The following is a 19,272-nucleotide window of genomic DNA, read 5'->3' as shown; positions in this document are numbered from 1 at the left end:
GTCAGGAGGATCGCTTGAGCCCAGGAGTTTGAGGTTGCTGTGAGCTATGATGACACCACTGCACTCTAGCCCAGGGTGATAGAGTGAGACCCTGTCTAAAAATGAAAAAAAGGAAAAGAAAAGAAAGAAAGGGAAAATTAGCTGAGTGGCATGCACCTGTAGTCCCAGCTACTCAGGAGACTGAGGTGGGAGGATCGCTTGAGCGTAGGAGTTTGAGGCCACAGTGAGCTATGATTGCACAACTGCATTGCAGCCTGTGTGACAGAGGGAGACCCCATCTCTAAAAAGTGTAAATAAATAGTACACGCGGTGCCTGGACCTGGAAGGACTGTTCCTGGTTGGTGGGCGAGTGTTTGTCCCTCTAGCCTTTGCTGCCGGGGCTGGGCACAGCTCCCAGCATCTTCTCGTGCACACCTGGGCTCAGGCTCCACTGACAGGGAGGCCCGGGGGACCCAGGTGTTTTAGAGGCTGGCTGGTCCCTGGGCCCCAACACCCAGTGCCAGGAAACCACCGTTGCTGTGGCTACCACTGAGCGCTCAGGGCTGGGAGCTGGGGAGGGAGCCTGTGCCTCGAGGAGACAACATCCAGAGGCCGAGCCTGGGAGGCCACTGTCTAATGTCCACCGGTAGCACTTACAGACCAGCGAGGGCAGTGGGGAGCAGCTAGTTCAACTCCCTGGGTCGCTGGAGGTGCTGGGGGCTGCAGGACGCCGCGGGGCCGTGGGAGGCGAGACAGGTGCCCCACTGCAGACGGCACTGCCGGCCGGCCTCCCAGGAAGACTGCCGGGCTACTGGCGTGAGGTTGCTGAACCCCAGGCCCTTTCCCAGGGAAGAATTATCGAGGTGGGAGGGCAGCAATGAGTGTGGGCCCCCTTAGCCCAGGCACCCGCCGGCGGCTTCTCCAAGGTCAGGTGGGCCCCCTCCCAGCACCTCCGTCCTGCAGTGTGACTGTCTTCATCAGTTCCACGGTGTCAGGTAAGGAGCAGGGCAGGGCTGGGGACTTAGTGCCTGCAGGCACTCTCAGGGGCAGTTAGGGCAATGGGCAGAGACCTGGATGTGAATGCAGCTCGGCTAGTGACCAACGTGGGAACCAGTGAGAGGGATCCTCCTGGACCCTCTGTTTCCTCCTCGATAAACCAGACTAAGAGCCAGACCTGATAGAGTTGCTATAGGTGGCAGGTATATGATGTTGCAAGTAACATTTATGATGAACGTACTATGTGCTAGGCTTAAAAATTGCCAGAGTCTTGCCACAGATCCATGGCCCTGTGTGACCGGACGCTGCTCACCTCCCTAACTTTATCTCATATGATTTCTCACCACGTGCTGGAGCCAGGCTGCCTCCGACAGGTCCCGCAGCCCCTGAAGCTCTGGACCCCATATCAAGACCTTCACCTTCAGAGAGCTTTCTTTTCCTTCCTCCCATCCTTTGGGTCTTAGCGTAAACACCCCCTCTTCAGGGAGCCCCTCCCTGTCCCCCAGTCTAATAGGTTTGCCCTTGTTCTTCTCTAGCCCGGCTCACTCAGGTTTTTTTGACAGCACTCTTCATAAATTCCAATTATTTTTTTTTAATTTCAATCATTTCATTTATGTGTAAGTTTCCCAATTGGGCTGCAAACTCCGTGAGGGCAAAGACTATATAGCATGATGTCCTGGCAAATGCTCTCCAAGTTTTTTTTTTTTTTTTTCTTCTTTTTTCTGACCCTTCTGCCTCAGCCTCCAGGTAGCTGGGACTACAGGTATGCGCCTGAAAAGCCCGGCTGGGTTTTTTTTTCCCTTTCTTTTTGGTAGAGACGGGATGTCACTCTTGCTCAGGCTGGTCTCAAACTCCTGAGCTCAAGGGATCCTCCAGCTTCCGCCTCCCAGACTGCCAGGATTACAGGCCTGAGCCACCGTGCCCGGCCTCCAGTGTTTTTTTTTTTATGTCATTTTTTTTTTTTTGTCTGCCAATTTCTGTGGCGTAAATACTCCCACCACAGTCAATTTCAAGGGGCCAATGGACTTCACTTGAACACAAAGTTGGGCGGAGCTGTGTGGTAGCACACCACTGTCTAATATTTCTCTGATGCCAAATCAATATTTTTTTTATTTATTTGGGGAAGGGAGGCAGAGTGTATCAGCATTATGGGGGATGCTGCTTCTCCAGCCCCGCCCCCCTGCCAAATCAATCGATATTTGTAAACAACCTCCAGTGCAGTGTTCACAGCCAAATGTAGTAAAATAATTTGGGGGTGGTGACTTTTGAGTATTTTCTATTTCTACCTTTAGTATCATGTATTCCATTGTAAGTTCCGCTTTTAATTTTTACATTGATTTAATGTAATTTTTAATAATTGCTGTGTTAACAAATGGCTTATGAAATTTCTGAAGATTTAGCAATCAGCTCTCCCAAGCCAGTAGGGGTTGGCTTCTAGCACACCACATTGATTACATATGTGTTTCGTTTGTCATTGTACTCAGATCTGTAGCAAAGGTCCAGGCATAAGGTAACTGCCTAATAAATATTTTATGGACACATTTAAATAGCCTGTGGAGTCTGTAAGGCAGGCCACAATTGTACCACATCCCAGATGAGGAAAGTGATGAAAATATTTAGATACGAGACAGATCCAAGACTGGTGTTCAGGTCAACTCCAGTGCTAGGATTTGGGCAGCTTTCCTTTGTGCTTTTTTTTCCCCTTTCTCTTATTGATTTATTTATATTATTTTAGAGATGGGGACCCAGGCTGGTCTCAAACTCTCAGCCTCAAGCGATCCTCCCGCCTCAGCCCCCCAAGTAGCTGGGATCACAGGTGTGTGCTACTGCACCTGGCAGCTTTTTTAAAAATATTTTATTTCTTTGAGGGGGTAGGTTTTTTGGGCCAGTGGCTTTTGGGAGCTCCTTTCATGGACACCCAAATGACCTCCCTCCTGGCCACATGGAAAAAAACAAATGTTTCTTCAACGCCCACATTGCAGTCTGTGCTTGTACTTGTAGGATTCAGTGATCCAATCAACATTTTCTGAGCACTTGTGTTGAGTGTTGAAAATGTAGCAACGACCACAGCAAGTGGAGGTTCTTGACTTTGGGGAGCTTCTGGCCCTGCCAAGCAGATGCATCGCTCCCATTTTATAGAGGGTTAAACTGAGGATAAGCTGACACTTGGCACAAGGCTACACAGTGAAGTTAGTTGTGGAGAAGGTCTTAGGATCCAGGTTTACAGTGAGTGGGGCTGCCAGATTTAGCAGAAACAAACAAACAAAAACCCAAAACAATCACAAAACCAGAACATCCAGTTCAATTTACATCTCAGACAAACCACAAATAACCCTTTAGTATAAGTATATCCCAAATAGTGCTGGAATGGGATATACTTATGCTAACAAGTTTATCTGGAATGCAAGTTCAACTGGGCATTCTGTATAATATCTGGCAACTCTAACCCAGGGGTGGTGACCAGCCATCTTGGTTAACCCAGGCCTGAGGGTTTTGCTGAGATGTGGGCTTTTTAGAGCTGACCCCAGGAAAGTTCTGGGGTTGGTAAGCAATCCGGGATGGTAAGCCTCCCTGGGTTTACCATGTTATTTTTGTATCTTGATTTGCTGTGTGAAGGACTCCAGCCTTAGGGGGTACCTTAGTGGGTATTGGGGGTGGGGGGCTGCCAGTGAGGTTCAAAGCAGATCTGTGGAGCTGGGAAGAGTTCTGGGTCCTTCCTCCTGACCCCCTCTGTGCTCTTCCTTGCAGATATGGATGCAGAGAGGGAAGCCCTGCAGGGCACCGCTTACCCCGAAGTGCAAACCTTCTGCCAGAAGCACGGCTTGATGTTCGAGGTAACAGGAAGTCACCCTGGGCTCCATGCTCCGTTCTATGCTTTACTATTGAGTCTGGAAGTTCATAATGAGATATATATACATATATATATATGTATGTTTTTGAGACAGAGTCTTGCTCTGTTGCCCGGGCTAGGGTGCAGTGGTGTCATCATAGCTCATTGCAGCCTCAAATTCCTGGGCTCCAGTGACCCTCCCACCTCAGCCTCCTGAGTAGCTGGGACACAGGTGCATGCCACTATGCCTGGCTAATTTTTCTATTTTTTGTAGAGATGGGGTCTTGCTATATTGCTCAGTCTGGTCTCAATCTCCTGGCCTCAAGCGATCCTCCCATTTCGGCCTCCCAGAGTGCTAGGATTACAATTGTGAGCTGTTGCTGATTTTATCCTGCTCGCAGAACCTCCTGGCCCCGTACACACTGGGGCGGCTTCAGGAGGAGCAGAAGGAGAGCTGCAGGATGTGGGGGGTGGATGTGGAGGTGGGACGTGCCTTTTTCTGGGGCACTAATGATATGCCTGCTGGGCACAGCCACCATGGATCCCAAACAGTGTGTCCTGGCACCAATCCCTGGCAGGGGATGTCGCCTGCACGTTTCCACATGGAAAATGATAAATCATCCTTGGAGTCTCAGCTTAAATGGCTGAGACACTCAGTGGCTGCCGCCTTGCCACTGATGACAGTGATTCGTCGCATCCAAGTCCCCCTTGGTTAAAAGATACACCATAGTTGATATATTTATTACCAAGAAAAAGCGGTGCTGGCAATTCCACTCTGCCCTGCCCTTGATTGTGAGACATAGTTCAATGCCAGAGGCACTAAAACGGAAAACATCCGCATGGAGAACTGCATTGAAATGCTCTGTGCTCGTCTCTTTAAAGCCCTCTCCAGACTCTGAGGCGGATGTTGTAGATATCCTAAAACACCCCTGTTGGGAGACAGGAGCTCTTGCTGGAGGCTGGTCCCTGGCCCCACTTGGTTTCCTGTTCCCACAACTAATCGCTTCTCCCCCTCTTCCTGCAGTCACATTCAGTACTACTGGCCTTTTACTGCACGCTGTAGTAGGTTAGGAATTCGTGTGTCTTTCTCTCCCTGCTAAAGAATTCAAGGGGGCAGGGACTGTTCCCACCCCCTTTGCATTCCCCTCACCTCAGCCTTCCGCAGGGTCAGCTTTGCAGACTTGAATCAAGCCATTCTGCCCAGCCCCCCTCTGCTGAGCAGGCAGAAAGGGACCGCAAGCATGGGTTGCCAAGGAGATCTTGCCACGTCCAATTCTGGCCAAACTAACCACCGTCGTTTGCAAGGAAAGCTCTGCAAACAAGTGTGGACATGTCTTCACTTTCAAAAGCACAGTTTGAAAACACCCAAGTTCCTTTTTTAAAAAAAGTTTATCTAATATTGTTTTCTTACTTTTTATTTAAAAACCTTACTCATTTAAAAACCATTTTTTATGTTTAATGTTTTTTTTTTTCTTTTTTTGAGACAGAGTCTTGCCATATTGCCCAGGTGGCTGGTCTCAAACTCCTGGACTCAAGAGATCCTCCCACCTCAGCCTCCCCAGTAGCTAGGACTACAGGCATGTGCCACCATGCCCAGCTAAATGTGGTTTTTAAAAAAAACTTTTGATTTTGGAATTTAGATTACAGGAAATTTGTGCAGACTGTACAGAGGGTTCTTAGGTATCTCACACCCATTTCCCATAACGCCTAACATCTTGCCTAAGGGTGGTATAACCAACAATGTTACCATAGTTGTAACTTTGTTACAACTATCAAATTGACATTGGTACGTTACTATTATATTAACCAACCTCCAGACTTTATTCAGATATTGCCAGTCCTCCATCTAAATTCTCTTTCTGCTAGGGGGTTCCCGCCCAGGATATATCCCATTGCATTTAGTAGTAATGTCCCCCTAGTGTCCTCTGGTCTGGGACAGTTTCTCAGTCTCCTTGCTGCTCATGACCTTGGCAGTGTTAGGGAGGACTAGAAGGGCACCGTAGACATTACCCTTTCCCCCAATCTGGTCTGTCTGATGTTTTTCTCAGGATTACACCAAGCTTATGGGTTTTGTTCAATTTCTTTTAATCCAGACATCGCACTACAGCAAGAGGCTGTCAACAACTGAAAGAAAGTTTATGCTTTTGTCAAAGGGAATTGAAAAAAAAAATCACCTGTCATGCCACCTCCCTGACAACCGGTGTTTATAATCCTCAGGTCGTTGATCTGAGGTGGGGTATTCAGAACACTGAGGCCACCAACTACCTGACCATAGAACTCTGCTTGGAGGAGGTTGACTGGTGTCGGCAAACATCCATAGGACCTGCTTTTGTTGTAGTCTCTTCGGAGGGACGGGTTAGCTCTTACTCCTGGTTCCATCACTAGGATATAGCCTCTGCTCCCTAGCCCAACTGATCAATGGAAGGAAGTGGGTGGCGTTTATGCGATCATACCCTTTTTCTATAGTCTGCCCGTGGCAGACATTGCTAATTGATCACAGCACTCTTTTCTGCAGAGCTAGCTGGGATCCAGGCATTAGCTGTCAAATGGAAGCAGCAGGTGAGCTGGGGAGTACAGTGTCGAAGCAGAACGGAATCTTAGCATCTGATCTGGACCTTCTGCCACCTTTCCCGCCCCATCCACTTCATATCTGTGGAACTTTGGGATCCTGGAAAACCATAAAGAAGGTAGAAACCCACTGGGTCTTGGGAATTTTTTTCCCCTCTGTGTGCTCACTGGTGTCTTGTCCCCCTCCCACTGCACCCCCTCTGTCATCATATCAACCCCTGGCCCACAATTAATGGTTTGGGCTGTTACTGTCAAATGATACTCCAGAGTCTTGATTTATTACACCACCAAGTTCCAGACACATACGAGAACTATGACATTTTCTCTCATAAATTCTAGAGCAGGGGCTAGCAAGCTACAGTCCACTGGGCAAATTCAGCCCACTGCTTGCTTTTGTAAATAAAACTTTATTGGCACACAGCCATGTCCATTTGTGTACACATTTTCTAGAGCTGCCTTTGAGCTATAATGGCAGACCTGAGTTGTTTTGATGTAGACCATCTGATTTGCAACGCCAAAAATATTGACTCTCTGGTCCTTTTTGGGAAAAGTTTCTGACATCTATTCTAGACAGTAAAGAGGAAAAAAGTAAAGAAAGGGTCTGGGCACAGTGGCTCACACCTGTAATCCTGGCACTCTGGAGGCTGAGGCAGGAGGATCGCTTGAGGTCAGGAGTTCAAGACCAACCTGAGCAAGAGCGAGACCTGGTCTCTACTAAAAATAGAAAAATGAGCCAGGTGTTGTGTCCCAGCTACTCGGGAGGCTGAGGCAGGAGGATCTCTTGAGCCCAGGAGTTTGAGGTTGTCGTGAGCTATATAATGACACCACTGCATTCCAGCCTGGGCAAGAGAGTGAGACCCTGTCTCAAAAAAAGAAAGAAAGAAAGAAAAGAAAAGTGAAGAAAGTATTTTTGCATAATATACCGTACTCACGAGGAAGCTTTGAGCAGCTTTAGATAAGAGGAAAAGCCATGTGGAACCTCTCCTGAAAATGAATCAGAAAGTAGAGAGAATGGTTCCCTTTCTAAAAGCTGTTTTCTAGTGAAAGAAGAAAAATAAAGAAGGATTGTTTGGCCTTAGAATTACATTGTCCAATGCGGTAGCCAAAAACTACATGTGGCAATTGAACTTTAAATGAATTAAAATCAAACGGAATTTAAATCTTCATTCCTGGGTTGTACTAAATGCACAGCCATGGCTGGCGGCCACCATATCGGACAGCGCAGGTTAGAAGTCTTCTAGCTTTGCAGAAAGTTCTGGCGGCAGTGCTTAGAGATGAGGCCTCCCTAGGAGAATAAAACTAAGATCCAGGCAGCGAAGCGGTGAGTGGAAAAAACAGGAACTGTGTTTCCCTCTGTCCTCACACCTCGATAGCAATCAACACAGACTTCTGTGACCAAACGTGCGTGGGCTTCTCCCCGCCAGCAAGCCCGCAGCCGGTCCTGCAGCGGACACCGGCTGGGCGTCCCCCACTTCCGCTCAGACCCGATCCGCCTGGAGACAGTCAGATCCCCGGGGAGGGGGGCTCAGTGCCACAAGACGGCCCCACCTTCAGATGCCTCTGGAACCTTAGCTGAGCAGCTTCAAGGCGGGGATCCCACAACCCTCTTTTGGGGTTCAATTAACTTGCTAGAGCGGCTCACAGAACTCAGAGAAACACTTAGTTACTGGGTTTATTATACAGGACCCTGCAAAGCACACAGGTCAAGAGATGCGTGGGGAAGGGGCGTGGAGCTTCCGCGTCCTCCCCGGGGGCAGTGCACCATCCTCCAGGAAGCTCCGCGTGTTCAGCGACCCCCAAACCCCTCCTCTTGTGCCTTTTATGGAACCCTCATTGGACTGGCCTGATTGCAGCCGTGCAGCAATGTGGCTGGACAACGAGGGCGTGATCCAACACTCCCAGCCGAGCGGGGAAGCCAGCAGGGCCTGTCTGTCCACGTCCCTCTTGGCCTCTCTGGGCAGCATTCCTTCCTCCAGGGTGTGGGGCAAGACCCCTTCTGAAATGGGGGTCTGCAGTCAGACAAGGTCGGTCAGAGAATGTCTGGGCAGCTCTAAGGCAGAAAGGGAGGGGAAGGTTCCTGCCTCGGAGAGAAAGGAGCGGGTGGAGGGAGGGCAGGGGAAGGGCAGAGAGAAATCCTGTTCCCTGAGGCTACTGTTTGGACATAAAGTATCCAACATTGTAACAAAAGACTGTAGCTTGCCCAGTGGACTGTAGCTTGCTGGCCCCTGCTCTAGAATTTATGAGAGAAAATGTCATAGTTCTTGTGTATGTATCTGGACTTACTTGGTGGTGTAATAAATCAAGACTCTGGAGTATCATTTGACAGTAACAGCCCAAACCATTAATTGTGGGCCAGGGGTTATGGTGACAGAGGGGATGCAGTGGGAAGGGGACAAGACACCAGTGAGCACACAGAGGGGAAAAAAGGGCTATGGGATTCATGAGCCAGGATCGGTACACGAGAAACCATCTATATGTGTACGTATGTGTACGTGTGTGTGTGTACATATAATAATATCACAGAATGTACGAAGTTTTTTTGATTTATGTATTAGAGTTTAGATAGGGTTGGGCCTGAGTGTTCATTCCTTTGTCCCACACTTCCATGGCATGTGGGCACCGCTCTGTTTTCATTGTAACCATTTTAAACTACGTTCTCACATTTGGAAGGCTCTGCACCCCTGCTTGTAAATCTTCATAGATTTTTTCCCCCTGGTCTTCTAACTCAGGAAAAAGAATTCCAGGAGGAATTTGGTTTTGCAACCCAAATTGCAGGCAGCGAAAAGCACAACTTGGCTTCCAGGCTCCGTGGGGAAATGGAGGATGATCCCTGAGCTTCTTCCAGGCCTGACCAACCAGCCATGGAACCTTCCAGAAGGTCCCGTGGCTGGCTAAGGTCTACTTACTTTCTGCTTTCCTTCTGAACCCACCATCACCCCTCTGTTGTCCCAGAGGCACAGCATGATTCTGCTCCAAGATTCTGATCTGGGGGAGTTTCCATGAAAATCAGAGATGTGCGGGGGCCCTTGGAGAGGTGTCTCTCTGGTAAATAAGTCATTAGGCAGCACTGAGTCAGGGGACAGCTCCCCACGGCACTGCTGCTAAGACCACAGCACGGCTCTGCTCTCGGGCCACCAGCAGCCCTGGTGCCTCCAGAGCTCTGAGACTTGTTCTTGGAGGGACCTCCTCCTATTTCCCTCGCTCTGATCCCACAGACCAGAGCATTTTTGGTGTTTTTTGTTTGTTTGTTTATTTTAGGGACAGGGTCTTGCTCTGTCGCCCAGGCTGGAGTGCAGTGTCACAACCACAGCTCACTGCAGCCTCGAACTCCTGGGCTCCAGTGATCCTCCGGCCTCAGCTTCCCAAGTAGCTGGGACTACAGGTGCCTGCCACTATGCCCAGCTAATTTTTTCATTTCATTTTTGAGATGAGGGCTCACTGTTGCCCAGGCTGGTCTTGAACTTCTGGCCTCCAGCGATGCTTCTACCTCTGCCTCCCAAAGTGTGGTGATTACAGGCGTGAGCCACTGGTCCCCACCTCTGCCTGCACGTAGTGTAACTATCACGATGCTATTGCCTGCAGTCTCATTTTTATGGGTTCAGTGGGCCTCACCCACCGTCACAGAGCTCAGTGTCCGGGTGGCAACACCTGTGCCTCCTTCTCTGCCCACCTCTCTGCCAGGCCCTCCTGGGGGACCTGTACGGCCCCTGTCCGCTCCCTGCGCTGATCGAGGAGAAGGAGTGGGAGGCATTGAGGGCGCAGCCAACTGCCAGGCCGAAGGACCTGGAACTGGTGGCGCGACGCTTCTGGAGGGACGAGAACGCCATCCCCCCCACCTACATCCTGCAGGCGCCGGGTGCCAGGGAGGCCCTCGGGCCCGAGAAGGCCGCCCTGACCTCTGTCCTACACTCTGGAGCCCAGGGGGCCCGGAGGCTCGGCCTCATCTCGCAGGAGCAGTGGCACCGCTACCACTGGTCAGGTGAGGCTACGGGGACTCTCCGGGGGTGGGATGGGGCGGTCCATGAGGAACTGACCACATGTTCAGACTATCCATGTGCTGTTGCCAAAAATGCAACATTCTTGCTGGGCGTGGTGGTGCGCGCTTGTAATCCTAGCACTCTGGGAGGCCGAGGCAGGAGGATCGCTTGAGCCCAGGAGTCGGAGGTTGCAGTGAGCTATGATCATGCCACTGTACTCTAGCCTGGGCCACAGAGCGACACCCCTTCTCTTAAAAAAAAATTAAAGCAAAAGCTGCCAAACTGCAAGTATGCATCTACCCCATGTTGGCCTGAGAGCCAGCCCTATCCTCTTGCTGCTTTTATGTGGAAACTGAGGCACAAGAAGGAGACTCATTTGCCCAGGAAGTGAGTAAAGATCCAAACCTTCAAACCTCGGACTGAGTTCCTCACCCAGCTCCCAGTGGGCTGTGGCCGCACCTCCCTGCAAGGGTCCTATGTCAGGGAGTCCCTCCACTTGAACACCACCTCTCTGAACATCACCTCCCCTGGGGCACCAGTCTCCTCCCTGCCTCTCACCTCTAGCCTCTCCCTGTCCCTTCTATCTTCCACACTGACTACTAGAAAGGATTTTCTTTTTTAAAGTGTTTATTTTACTTTTTTTTTTTTTTTTTTTTTGGAGATAGGATCCCACTCTGTCATCTGGGCTGGAGTACAGTGGCAAGATCATAGCTCACTGCAGCCTCGAACTCCTGGGCTCAAGCGATCCTCCTGCCTCAGCCTCCCCACTAGCTGGGACTACAGGCGAGTGCCACCATGCCCAGCTAAGTGTTTTATTTTCTGTAGAGAAGGGGTCTCCATCTTGCTATGTTGCCCAGGCTGGTCTTGAACTCCTGGCCTCAAGGGATCCTCCCACGTTGGTCCCCCAAAGTTCTGGGATTATAGGTGCTGCACTACCTTGCCCGGCTAATTTTTTTTTTTTCTTTGTAGAGACAGGGTCTTGTAACAGGACCCAAGGTTAGCTGTCTGTCACTTGAAAAGCCAAAAACCCAAGAGTTGAGAGTTGGTGAAAGGAAAAGCAGGTTTTATTTAAGAGCCGGCAGCCTAGGGAGATGGCAGGCTCATGTTGCAAAGACCACCTGAAAATTTTCAGGCTGACCAAGTGATTTTATTTGATTTTTATGTTTTTTGAGACAGAGTCTCACTCTGTCACCTGGGGTAGAATGCAGTGGCATCATGATAGCTCACTGCAACCTCAAACTCCTGGGCTCCAGCCATCCTCCTGCCTCAGCTTCCCAAATAGCTGGGACTACAAGCACATGCCGAATGCCCAGCTAATTTTTCTATTTTTAGTAGAGAAGGGGTGTCCCTCTTGCTCAGGCTGGTCTCGGACTCCTGAGCTGAAACAGTCCTCCCACCTCGGCCTCCCAGAGTGCTAGGATTACAGGCGTGAGCCACCTTGCCTGGCTTTACCAAGTGATTTTGAAGGGGAAGGAGTTGTGGGAGGAAGTTGTGGGGAGCTACGTGCAGGTGCTGCCTATATGCAGGTCAGCATATCTTGTTTCCACACTTACCTTGAGTGGGGGCCATCTGGCAGTGTGGCTCACACCAGCCAGACTGCAACAAAATTCAAGGTTAGCTTCTCAGCATTTTCTACCAGGGGAGAGTCCCACAGTCTTGATTTTGGTCAGCTGTTCAAGTCCAATTCCTGGGAATTCTTGAGCAAGCACACAATTAGGCATTGAAAAGAAAGAGCTATTAGTTAGTTTTAAGATGGAGTGATTGTTACTGGTACAGTCTCAATATATTGCCCAGGCTAATCTTGAACTCCCAGCCTCAGCTATCCTCCTGCCTCAGGCTCCCAAAGTGCTGGGATTACAGGTGTGAGCCACTATGCCTGGCCCTAGAAAGATTTTTTTTCCTAAAAATGCAGCATGATCAAGTCATTTCTCCACTGCCTGCTGCCCGAAAGAAATAGATTCTTTCTTATTATTTATGAGTTAGTAATATGTCCCTGTGTGGATTATTAGTATGTAAATTTATATTACCAAGAATGTTAAATATATGAATTTGTATCATCAACACATTCAGGCTGGGTGGGATGGCTCACGCCTGTAATCCTAGCACTCTGAGAGGCCGAGGCCGGAGAATTGCTCGAGGTCAGGAGTTCGAGACCATCCTGAGGAAGAGCAAGACTCCCTTCTCTACTAAAAACAGAAAGAAATTATATGGAAAACTAAAAATATATACAGAAAAAATTAGCTGGGCATGGTGGTGCGTGCCAGTAGTCCCAGCGACTCGGGAGGCTGAGGCAGGAGGATCACTTGAGTCCAGGAGTTTCAGGTTGCTGTGAGCTAGGCTGACACCATGGCGCTCTAGCCAGGGCAACAGAGTGACACTCTGTCTCAAAACAAAAACAAAAACAAAAAAACAAACACAAAAACCACATTCAATATGTCAATTTATATTATCAACATAAAATATATTGATTTATTTAAAGATATTGAACATAAGAATTTACATGAAAGTGTTTTAATTTTTTTGTTTTTGTTGTTGTTTTCTAGAGATAGGGTCTCTCTGTCTCCCAGGCTGAAGTGCAGTGACATCATCATAGCTCACTGCAGCCTGAAACTACTGGGCCAAAGGGATCCTCCAACCTCAGCCTTCTGAGTAGCTGGAGTCCCAAAGGTGTGCACCACCACACCTAGCTTTTTTTGTTTTTTGTTTTTGTTTTTTGTTTTTTTTTTTTTTGTAGAGACAGAGTCTTCCTATGTTGCCCTGGCTAGTCTCAAACTCCTGGCCTCAAGCAATTCTCCCACCTCAGCCTTCCAAAGTACTGGGATTACAAGTGTGAGCCCCTGCACCCAGCTGAGTGTTTTAATTTTATTAATAATATGTTGACCATTATATGCATACATATTCATTCTACAGACACATCCGTTTTTAAAAATAAACCTTTTGTTTTGGGATAATTTTGCATTTGCAGAGAAATTGCAAAGTTACAGAGCTACAAAGAAAATACACAGCTCCCACACACCCTTCAGTCAACTTTCCAAGAAGTTAACATGCAACACAGCCAGGGTACATTTGCCAAAACTAAGAAATTAAGGTTGGTACTTAACGTTGGTACCTTACCATTAACTCGACTCCAGACTGTATGGGGACCTCATCAGTTTCCCCATGAATATCTTTCTGTTTCTGGATCTCACATTGCATTCAGCCACTACATTCTCTTAGGCACCTCTGGTCTGTGACAGTTTCTCAGTCTTCCCTTGTTTTTTGATGACCTTGACACTTTTGAAGAGTTCTGGTCAGGTCTTTTGTGGAATATCCCTCAATCTGGGCTTGTCTGATGTTTTCTCGTGATTAGACTGGGGTTACAGGTTTGTGGGAGGAAGACCTTATTTCATCATACCAGGGGCACCTGATACCCAAGAGACATCATGGGTGATGTTAACTTTGATCCCTTAGTTAAGCTAGTATATGACACGTTAATTTTGAAAACATGGCTTACATGAATGATGTTAATGGCTACTGTTTATTGAAGACTTATCATGTCATTATTGCTTGCTCTGTGACATGAAGCCAAATCATGCTAATTGCTTTCATAGAGGTGTCTGCGATTGGTGTCATAATCGGTATCTGGGGTCTGTGCTTTGGGACAGGCAGGGATTTGCAGCTCAGTCCTGCTCGCTTCTAGCTGTATGGAGCTAGAGCCTCAGTTTCCTCACCTGTAAAGTAGAACTAGTCAGAAGTCAGACTTCATGGTGTCACGTGAGGATGCGAAGGGTCTTGTCCCAGCCATGACCTCTTTTGATCTCATCAAACAATGTCCAACCTCACCCGTTGAGAAGTCCCATGCAAATGAATGAATAGGAACACTTTGAAATTGCAGAAAACTAGAGCTGAGTTCAGGGGGGTCGGGGGCATGTCAGTGACTGTGTCTTCAGAGCATATGATTTTCAGGCATTTTGCTCAGCTATTTCTTTTAAAACTTTTAATTTCCAAATAATCTGAGATTCACAGGAAGTTGCAAAAAAAAAAAAAAATAGTATGGAGAGATTCCATGTATCTTCACCCTGGTTTACCCCAAGGAAAGAAGACTCAAGAGAATTTAGGCTCTCAATGTCCCCAGCATCATTTAGTTGCAAAATTAGAGAACAATATTACAACCAAGAAATGGGCATCGTTATAATCCAGAAAGAGCAACACTTTTACAGGCACATTTTTGCATGTGTGTGTATTTCGTTCTATGCAATCTCATCGCATGCAGTTTCGAGTAAACACCATCGCAGTCAAGATACAGGTCTGTTCCTCGCTGAAAAGGCCCCTCCTGCTGCCCCTTTTATAGCCACACTCACTCTCCCCGCCCCAATCCCTCACCCTTAGCAACCACCCGTCTGTCTCTATTTCTGTAATTTTGTTATTTTAACAATGTTACAGAAGTTGGAATGACCTGTAACCTTTAGAAACTGGCCTTTTTCCTTCTGCGTAATACATTCAGCTTTGTACGAGGCTTATTCCGTAAGAAAATTCACACAACAGCCCCCTATCAGGATGAAATAGTACACCAGTGTTACAGAGGAGAAAACAGAGGATCAGAGAGGTGCAGTGACTTCCTCAAGGCCACACAGCCAGCCTGCAGGTGGTCTTAGATTGGTTCATGCTGAAATGTGTCTGAGAGGGATCCCATTTTGGAATTGTTAGTTGCCTTCATCTTTGACCTTCATTCATAGGGCCAAGTGGCAGAGGTGTGTGTGTGAGATCTCTCCAAGGAGGACTTTTGAGTGGCTCTTGTCTGTGGCTTGGAGGTTGAGCTCTGTCTCTAAGGGCCTGGCTCATTCAGCCACAGAGATCTGGGAGTCTCCACTGAGCCCAGAGCTGCTTCAAAAATAACTCCTTAGATCTGACTGCTATTTCAAAAATAACTCCTTAGATCTGACTGCCTCCAAGCAGAAGTCAGTATGGACCTGTGACTCTAGAAAATATGGGTCCTTGGGACAGCTGCTGCGTGCTCTGGGACAGGGGTCAGCAAACTATGGTTGGAGGGCTAAATCTGGCCCACTGCTTGCTTTTGTAAATAAAGTTTTATTGGAACCTACTCTAGTGCATTAGTTTGCATGTTGTCCATTTGCTTTCATGCCACAACAGCAAAGTTGAGAAGCTGTGACAGACACCATCTGGCCTGTAAAGCCTCAAATGTTTACTCTCTGTCACTTTACAGAAAAATGTGCTAGCCCTTGCTCTCAGAAAGACATGAGTTGGTTTCTACCCCTCCAGGAATGCAGCCTCCAAGCTCATTAAAAACTCTCTCTCCAGCCTCTGTGGCTTTGCAAATGTTTCTGCAGCTTCGAATGACCCAACTTCATTCCTTCACTATCTGTCTGTCTGTTTTGTGTCCATTTATTCATTCATTCTGGAATGTCCACTCCACCTTGACAGGGATCTCTGAGTGCTGTGTTCACTGCTAGATCCCCAGTGTGGAGAGCAGAGGCTGGCACAAGTAGGAACTCAACAAACAGTTTGTTGAATGAATGGGTGAGGGTGGCACCTGAAACTGACAACATTCGATTTTTTTTAATTGAGATGAAATTCACATAGCATGAAATTCACCATTTTAAAATACAGTTGACCCTTGAACAACTTGGGGGTTAGGGGTACCAACCACCCCCCTATCCTCCCCCATGCAGTTGAAAATTCACATATAACTTTTGACTACTTAGCTACTAGTAGCCTACAGTTGACTGAAGGCCTTACCATTAACATGAAGATTGATGAACACAGATTTTGTATGTTATATGTATTATATACTGTATTCTTGCAATAAACTAAGCAAGAGAAAAGGGAATGTTATTAAGCAAATCCTAAGGAAGAGAAAATCTATTTCCTATTCATTAAGTGGAAGTGGATCATCATGACAGTCTTCATCTCGTTGTCTTCATGTTGAGTAGGCTGAGGAGGAGGAGGAGGAAGAGGAGGGGTTGGCCTTGCTGTCTCAGGGGTGGCAGAGGTGGAAGAAGATCTGAGTGTAAGTGGACCCACACAGTTCAAACCCGTGTTGTTCAGGGTCAGCTGTATACAATTCAGCGACATTTAGTATAATACATTTGGCATGTTGGGTGACCACCACCTCTGTCTAGTTCAGAACATTTCCATCCCCTCAAAAGGAAACCCTGTCCCCATCAGCAGTCACTCCCCTCTTGCCTTCACCAGCCTCTGGGAGCCACTAATCCATTTCCTTCTACGTATTGGCCTGTTCTGGACATTTCATGTCATTGGGACCGTGCAATATGTGACCTTTTGCACCTGGCTTCTCTCACTCAGTGTAATGTTTTCGAGGTCCATCCACGTTGTAGCACATGTCAGTACCTTGTCCATTTTCATGGCTGAATAATAGGCCATTGCATAGATACACCATATATTGTTTATCCTCTTATCTGTTGATGGGTACCTGGGTCGTTTCCTCCCTTTAGCTACTGTGCATAGCACTGCTGTGAACAAGAGCATGCCAGCATTTCTTTGAGTCTCTGTTTTTAGTTCTTTGGGGGCAGATATGTAGAAGCAGAATTGCTTGGTCCTATATAACGCCATGTTTCACTTTTTGAGGATGAGAGTATTGTTCTACGATGGCGCTGCTTCTCACACAGGGTCTCTGTGTTGCCTACCCCAAGGGTTCTTTGCAGCCCCTGGACCAGCAAGCCTCAGAGCTTATTGGAAATGCAAACTGACAGGTTCCACCCAGATCTGGGGAATCAGAACTTCTGGAGATGAGGCCCAGCCATGTGGGGTTTTTTGAGCCCCCTAAGGCAGCGGTCCCCAACCTTTTTGGCACCAGGGACTGGTTTCTTGGAAGACAACTTTTCCACGGACCGGGGTTGGGAGGGATGGTTTCAGGATGATTCAAGTGCATCACATTTATTGTGCAGTCAAACCTCTCTGCTAATGATAATCTGTATTTGCAGCTGCTCCCCAGCGCTAGCATCACCACCTCAGCTCCACCTCAGATCATTAGGCATTAGATTCTCATAAGGAGAGCGCAACCTAGATCCCTTGAGTGTGCGGTTTACAGTAGGGTTCGTGCTCTTATGAGAATCTAACGCTGCTGCTGACCTGACAGAAGGTGGAGCTCATGCGGTGATGTGAGTGATGGGGAGCGGCTGTAAATACAGATGAAGCTTCACTCACTCGCCCACGCTCACCTCCTGCTGTGCAGCCTGGTTCCTAACAAGCCATGGACTGGTACCGGTCCAAGGCCTGAGGGTTGGGGACCAAAGCCCCAGGTGACTCTGGTGCACGTTAAGCTTGAGAACCAGTGTACCCCACATAAGCATGTCTCCCAAGCAACCCCACGCAGGCCAACTGCTGACATAATAATCACCGACTTTTTTCCACTTTTGCAGTGATTGAATGGGAGATAGAGCAGGGCTTGCTGAGCTCAGAGAACAGGGACCAGGGAGCCACCGTCTTCCTTCCAGAAATCCAAGACCTCAACAAACACATCCTGGAAGACTGTGCCCTCAAGATGGTGGACCGGCTCGTGGACGGCTGCCTGGATGCCGATGCCCAGAACCTTCTCAGCAGCCTCAAGGGGCGCATTGCCGACACACAGCCAGGAGTCCTCAAGGTCCACCACCTCCCGTGGAGCCGCGACCTGGTGAACCCCAAGAACAAGGCTCACGCTCACTACCTGAAGGAGCTGAGTGAGCAGTTTGTGGCCAGGGCCAACCACCAGGTCCTTGAACACCTGCGTGAGCTGGAGGTGGCCAGGCAGGAGTTGGGGTGGCTCTACCAGGAGATCCACCACCACCTTTGGCAGAGTGCGGAGGCCACCCAGACCTTCTGCAGATGCCAGGAGCTCCTGGCCCAGCTCGGGCAGTGGCTCAGGCAGAACGACAGCAAGCCCCACACCCCACTGGTGCTCTGAGGTCCTCCGGGCATTGGAAAGACAGTCTTGCTGTGCAAGCTGGCCGAGCAGATGCCAGGGCTGCTCGGCCACAAGACGGTGACCGTCCTGCAGCTGCTGGGGACATCACAGATGAGCTCGGAGACTCACAGCCTTCTTAAGGGCATCTGCTTCCAGGTGTGCCTGGCCTATGGGCTGCCCCTGCCCCCCGCCCAAGTCCTGGATGCACACACTAGGGTGCTCCAGTTTTTCCACATCCTCCTCCACACGGTCTCCTGCAGAAACTTCGAGTCCCTGGTGCTCCTACTGGATTCTATGGACGACCTGGACTTGACCCACCACACTAGGAGGGTCCCCTGGCTGCCTCTCACGTGCCCCCCAAGGGTGCACCTCATTCTCTCAGCTTGCTCAGGGGAGCAGGGGGTTTTGAACACCATGCGGCAGATGCTCACAGACCCCAGGGCTTACTGGGAAGTGAAGCCCCTCTCGGGAAACCCAGGGCAAGAGATGATCCAGCTCCTGTTGGTGGCTGCGAGAAGGATGCTGACACCTGTGCAGAGGGACCTGCTCTGGGCCAGCCTCCCGGAGTGCGAGCACCTAGGGCGGCTGAGGCTGGCCTTTGAGGAGGCCCGGAAATGGGCCTCCTTTTCCGTGCCAGCTGCTGTACACAAAACTCCTGGCCGGACTGTATTTCTTCACCCCCTCACATAAAGCGTTGGTGGGGCCGCTGTGCCAGCAGGCCCAGAGCTGGTTCCGGGTGTGCCCACACCCTGTGCTGGTGCCCCTTGGAGGATTCCTCCAGCCCCCGGGAGGACCCCTCCGGGCGACCCTGACTGGATGTCACAAAGGTGAGTCTCCCCAGCACAGCAAAAGTCCTGCCAGGCCCCTGCTTACGTGGAGGCAATGGCTGGCAGGGGTTGGGGGGCTGCTCTCTGGGGCTCCCCTCTGCCAGTGGGAAGGCCCCAAGGGTGCCATCAGGGTCTGCCCCTGCTGTCTCATGAAGAATCGGCTCTCTCTGCACCCCAGGGACTTTAGATGAC

General features: G+C 49.1%; 1 protein-coding gene across 1 annotated transcript; it reads left to right on the top strand.

Annotated features, from left to right (window-relative positions):
* Positions 1-3,729: 3,729 nt before the first annotated feature.
* Positions 3,730-18,943, top strand: LOC138383196 (NACHT domain- and WD repeat-containing protein 1-like). Its single transcript, XM_069467855.1, is given in 5 exon segments — positions 3,730-3,772; positions 3,775-3,809; positions 6,023-6,139; positions 10,055-10,352; positions 17,730-18,943. Coding segments are annotated over 5 exon segments (1,707 nt in total).
* The last annotated feature ends 329 nt before the right edge of the window (positions 18,944-19,272 follow it).

Source organism: Eulemur rufifrons, chromosome 5 (genome assembly GCF_041146395.1).
Source record: "Eulemur rufifrons isolate Redbay chromosome 5, OSU_ERuf_1, whole genome shotgun sequence".
Classification (NCBI taxonomy): domain Eukaryota; kingdom Metazoa; phylum Chordata; class Mammalia; order Primates; family Lemuridae; genus Eulemur; species Eulemur rufifrons.
The sequence above is the reverse complement of the archived record's forward strand: the minus strand, read 5'-3'. Positions and strand labels throughout refer to the sequence as shown.